The sequence below is a fragment of the Barbus barbus genome (genome assembly GCF_936440315.1).
Source record: "Barbus barbus genome assembly, chromosome: 1".
Lineage (NCBI taxonomy): Eukaryota > Metazoa > Chordata > Actinopteri > Cypriniformes > Cyprinidae > Barbus > Barbus barbus.
The window spans coordinates 28,556,334-28,561,210 of NC_136729.1; the positions used below are offsets into that span (position 1 = coordinate 28,556,334).

At 40.2% G+C, this 4,877-nt stretch overlaps 1 protein-coding gene across 1 annotated transcript; it reads right to left on the reverse strand.

Moving 5' to 3' along the window:
• Positions 1–2,971: 2,971 nt before the first annotated feature.
• On the reverse strand, positions 2,972–3,799 carry LOC306870167 (putative nuclease HARBI1; the record flags this gene model as incomplete). Its single annotated transcript, XM_079417275.1, has 1 exon — positions 2,972–3,799. One exon carries the CDS (start codon positions 3,797–3,799, stop codon positions 2,972–2,974), a length of 828 nt encoding a protein of 275 aa, XP_079273401.1.
• Positions 3,800–4,877: the final 1,078 nt, after the last annotated feature.

The following is a 4,877-nucleotide window of genomic DNA, read 5'->3' on the forward strand; positions in this document are numbered from 1 at the left end:
AGGCCATCAATTTCCGTTCCAATAAAACTCCCAGATCAAGGTAAGGTTTTATGATGTTTGGTAGAGTGTCGTGTTGTTTTTAATCTAACTATTCTTTTACGTTACAGGTGAACCATCGCCGACCCAGTAACAGGCTTATTCACATTTTTCTGTTTTCTGTGGTGTGCCTTTTCAAATTTACTTTCAAAAGTATTTTCAAATAAAACACGATTAAAAGCAAAACTGTTGTCATCAATGTTGGGTTTGCAGATCATCTTTAACTGGAGAACCCACGGGGTAAAATTTGACCCCTGTTAATTGCTGCTACCCAAAATTAAAAAAAAAAAAAAATTGTCAAATTTAACTTCAAAAGCCCAGAGTGCCACTTCTGGCCCCTGCATAGAGACACCTAGTGGATGAATATTGAACTCACAAGTGCCAGAGTGGTAGTAATAAGATGGCTGACCACATGCTGTTTTGTTGAGCTGGAAACCTAGCCAAACAAAATTGTCTTCTCAGCAAACCAGCAGATGGTAAAATTGTGTATTTTTTTGTTAATCTATTTAGTATTAGCTTGCAGAATGCCTAGAAGTATGTTTTATATTCTTTTTGGATAAATTAGCAACTCTGAGCTAGTTCAAAAAACGATGGGCCAAAAATGACCCTCTGGGTGTATGGGTTAAAAACATGTTGGGTCAAAAATGACCCTTTGGTTCTTTGAGTGACTTTTATGGAGAATGGTGACAGTCCTGTGTTTGGCTAAAGCCTTGAAATAATTTCAGTTGTATAATATATTTGAATAAGTTACCTCAGTAGTACAGGGCCAGAGACTAATAAAGTAGTATATCTTTTCAGGGAGTATGGCCGCTCCCTTTTCAGGACAGGGAAAGCAGCAGAGAAAGGTCACTGTAACACAAGTATTGGAGCAACTTGAAGCTGATGATAGTGACTTTGACCCTGAATTGGACAGCGATAGCGATTCTGATGAATTGTTTCAACCGCATGAAAGTGATGGTGGTGAATCTTCTGCCCAAGACAGTGACTCGTCCAATGACTCGTCCAGTGATGAAGATGTGCCGTTTGCCGAGACTGCTAGCCCACAGATTGAGCCAAATCGTGCTGCAAAAACTTACAGTTGGCGAAAGAAAGGCTTTGAGTTGCCTGACGTGAACTTTCAAGGTGAACAGGTTGAGTCGTACCAGGATGCCGCGACAGACATGCCACTGGTTTACTTTTGACGCTTTGTTTCCCTTGATATGTTGGAAAATATTGTTGAGCATACCAATCAATGCAGTGTTCAAAAGCAAGGGAAATGTGTAGACACTTCAGTAAAGGAGATAGAACAAGTTCTAGGAATGTATCTCAGGATGGGATTAGTTCAAATGTCTGGAGTACGTCAGTACTGGGAAAGTGAAGTTCGTTATGGGCCTGTGGCAGTCATAATGAGTCGCAACCGATTCAACCTGCTACCCTCTGTCATTCACTTTGTAGACAACGAAATGGTCAGTGAAGAATTAAAAAAGGATCGACTTTGGAAACTGAGACCATTTTTGGTAGTTCCTCTCTCTAGCAGAACAGATTTTTGGATAAGCAAAGACCAGTCGTGATTTTGGCCTTGTGTTCTTGTTTCCATTGGCCAAAGTGTTTACATTTGAAATCCAGTTCTAACATGCAACAAATAAAGCAAAAAAAAAAAAAAAAACATTGTTAAATGTAGCTGTGTGGTTGACTGATTATTTTCCTAAATTTAAAATAGTTTGCATTGACGGTGTTTGTTATTGTTATTCTGTGAAATTATACACCTAAAGCCCAATGGGTCAAATTTGGCCCTAATCCTAAATTAGGGAATAAAGGGTTAAAATTGAAAAAGTGGATATTTTGGTGTTCAGTGAACTTATAGAAGTAATTTAATGCATAGTTCATAATTTTCCAAAGAAGAAAAGGGTTCTTGGGTTCTCCAGGGTTAAAGGAAATATCCTTTTCCATCTCATGAAAGTGTGTGTAAGAAGTTTACATTACTTTTAATTGGGGTGTTTTTAGGCATGCAAAAAGCAACTTATGAGTGACACTTTTTCCCACGTATATAATATACCCGTATCCACATCATCAATTTTCACTATGAGGTTAATGCTGTGTATCTTTTTATATATATATATATATATATATATATATATATATATATATATATATATATATATATATATATATATATATATATAAATATATATATGCATGCAAAGCCAATTGTAAGTACAAATAGCACACATGCTATAGTAGGTACACAGCGCAAGGAGATCGGGTAGCCTAGGTATTGTGACACCACCTTTTGAAGTACTAAAGTAAAAAAATAAGGTGATTGGGGTTTCAGCATTTAAGTGAAATGGCATGGGAATAGGTGACAAATGAACTGTGTGCACAACTTAAATTTATTAGAGAAAAACACACAAATAAAGGAGGAATCTGAGTGGTCGATTTAAACAAATAAATTGCTTGAAAAAATATTAACGAAAAATAGAGTGAATCATTTGGTGCCTTGTTTGCACACCAGCAGCGTGTAGGGCATCTCGTAATTCAGGTGGGTTGTGGAAACCTGCTTCCTCTTGCTCCTCTTCTTCCACCTTTCTGGCAAAGCTGCACCTCCAGTAACTGGGGAAGTCGTGGCCTAATGGTTAGAGAGTCGGACTTGTAATCCGAAGGTTGCGGGTTCGAGTCTCCGGCCGGCAGGAATTGTAGGTGGGGGGAGTGAATGTCCAGCGCTCTCTCCACCCTCAATACCACGACTGAGGTGCCCTTGAGCAAGGCACCGAACCCCCAACTGCTCCCCGGGCGCCGCAGCATAAAATGGCTGCCCACTGCTCCGGGTGTGTGTTCACGGTGTGTGTGTGTTCACTGCTGTGTGTGTGCACGTTGGATGGGTTAAATGCAGAGCACGAATTCCGAGTATGGGTCACCATACTTGGCTGAATGTCACTTCACTTCACTTCACTTCACTTCACTTCACTTCAATGTTGTGTAGCATGGCTGTAGCTACTACTACTGCACAACATCTTTGTGGCTTCAGACGCAACCCTCCAGCAGATTTATGCAGGCAACGGAAACGCCTCTTCCAGCGCCCAATCGAGCGCTCCACCAAGTTGCGGGTACGGGCATGTGCAGCGTTGTAACTGTACTCCGACTGCGTGGTGGGGTTGGTGACTGGATTAAGAAGGTATGTTCTTAGGGGGTGGCCGCTGTCTCCTAAAAAAATGCTCTGCCCAAAAACTATTCTTTCTGCGTCTTGACCCACCGCTGAATTGGCCCACACAAAGCTGTCGTGTGTGCTACCAGGCCACTTTGCCACTACGTCTGTAATCACTCCCCTGTGATCAACTACCACTTGGACATTGATAGCCGCGAAGCCCTTGCGACAAATGAAGGCCTGGTCGAGTGCTGATGGGTTGGAGATGGGAATAAGTGTCCCGTCCACAAGGCCAATTACTCGCGGGATACCCGCAATGGCATGGAAGCCTTGATGTGTCTCCATCACTTCGTGCATTGTGAAAGGCATACGTATGTAATCAGTGGCGTGGCAAAGCAGTACGTTTGTGACTGAGTGAACGCACAGCCACACTGAGGTCTTACTCAGCCCATATCCATCCCCAACAACCTCCAGAAAACTCCCCACGGCATAAAAACGAAGAGCCGCCAGCAGCTGAATTTCGGGGCTGAGGGGGTAGCTCCGTCGAGTTTGTCTTGACAAATCTGGGCCAACAAGATGCAAGAGCTGCAGAATTTGCTCCCGTGGCAGGCAATTTTTTTTTACAATGGTCTCTTCTGACATGGTAGTCAGTGGACTAAAGTGTTCTCTTATAAAGTAGTTGACATACACTAACTGGCTCCGCGGACGGCGCCGTCTTTGATTTAAAACAAGTACTCGCTGTCTCGCTGCCATAGCTATAAAGTTTGTGTAAACTCATCTTTCTTTATATAGACTCCTAAGCCTTTTCTGTCAAATGGTTCGCCAGCTGATGTGCCTTAGGATAGTAATTAAAAAAGCTAACAACCATTAGTGTATGGAAACTTTATTAATGAAAACACTTCCATACACTGGGTATAGGCTATAACAACTTAAGTATTTTATGTGTACAATTTTAAAGTAAAGTAAAAATGTAATTTTAATACTAAATCAGATTTTATATTAAATGTTCATATAAAATTTTCTATGTGTAATTAAACTGCGATGTAAAAAAGCTTTTTGCGTAGTGGTGGCCACTAGCGGTATGAACCGTCAGCAGCGATAAGGTATAGCTAAGAGCGCTCCAGACCAACCTTACGAACGTATGACTTACAGAAGGTATACTTAACTAAGAAGGTTTCGGAAAACACGTATTAACGATAAGGTACTTCTTAAGGTACAACTTAAGAACGACGTAGCGTTATGGTAGTTTCGGAGAACGCAGCCCAGGACTCTTTCAAGAGATGGCCTCCTGGCCAAACTGAGCAATTGATGGAGAAGAGTGGGGACCAAGAACTTGATGGTCACTTTACTTGATCTCCATGATCATATGTGGAGATAGATATATATATACACACACACATACATGAAGAGTTTGTTTGCAAAAAACAGATAACTTAAAATATTCAAAAATCATGTTCAAAAAAATCAAATCAATTTTTTTTTATTTTGTTATCAAGTTTTTATTGTGTTTTATTGTGTTAGCTTTCTTCTTTTTTTAAATTTATTTGTTAACCTAGTGGGAAAAACAACAACAACTGCAGTTTCATTGAGATTAATTGGAATGCACAATGAAAAAATATGATTTTTGAGAATCTGTTTTTGCAAATGAACTCTTCATTTATAATGTAATGGTGATATAACTGTTTGATGAAATCCTCAATCACTTCATCAGTCCATAATT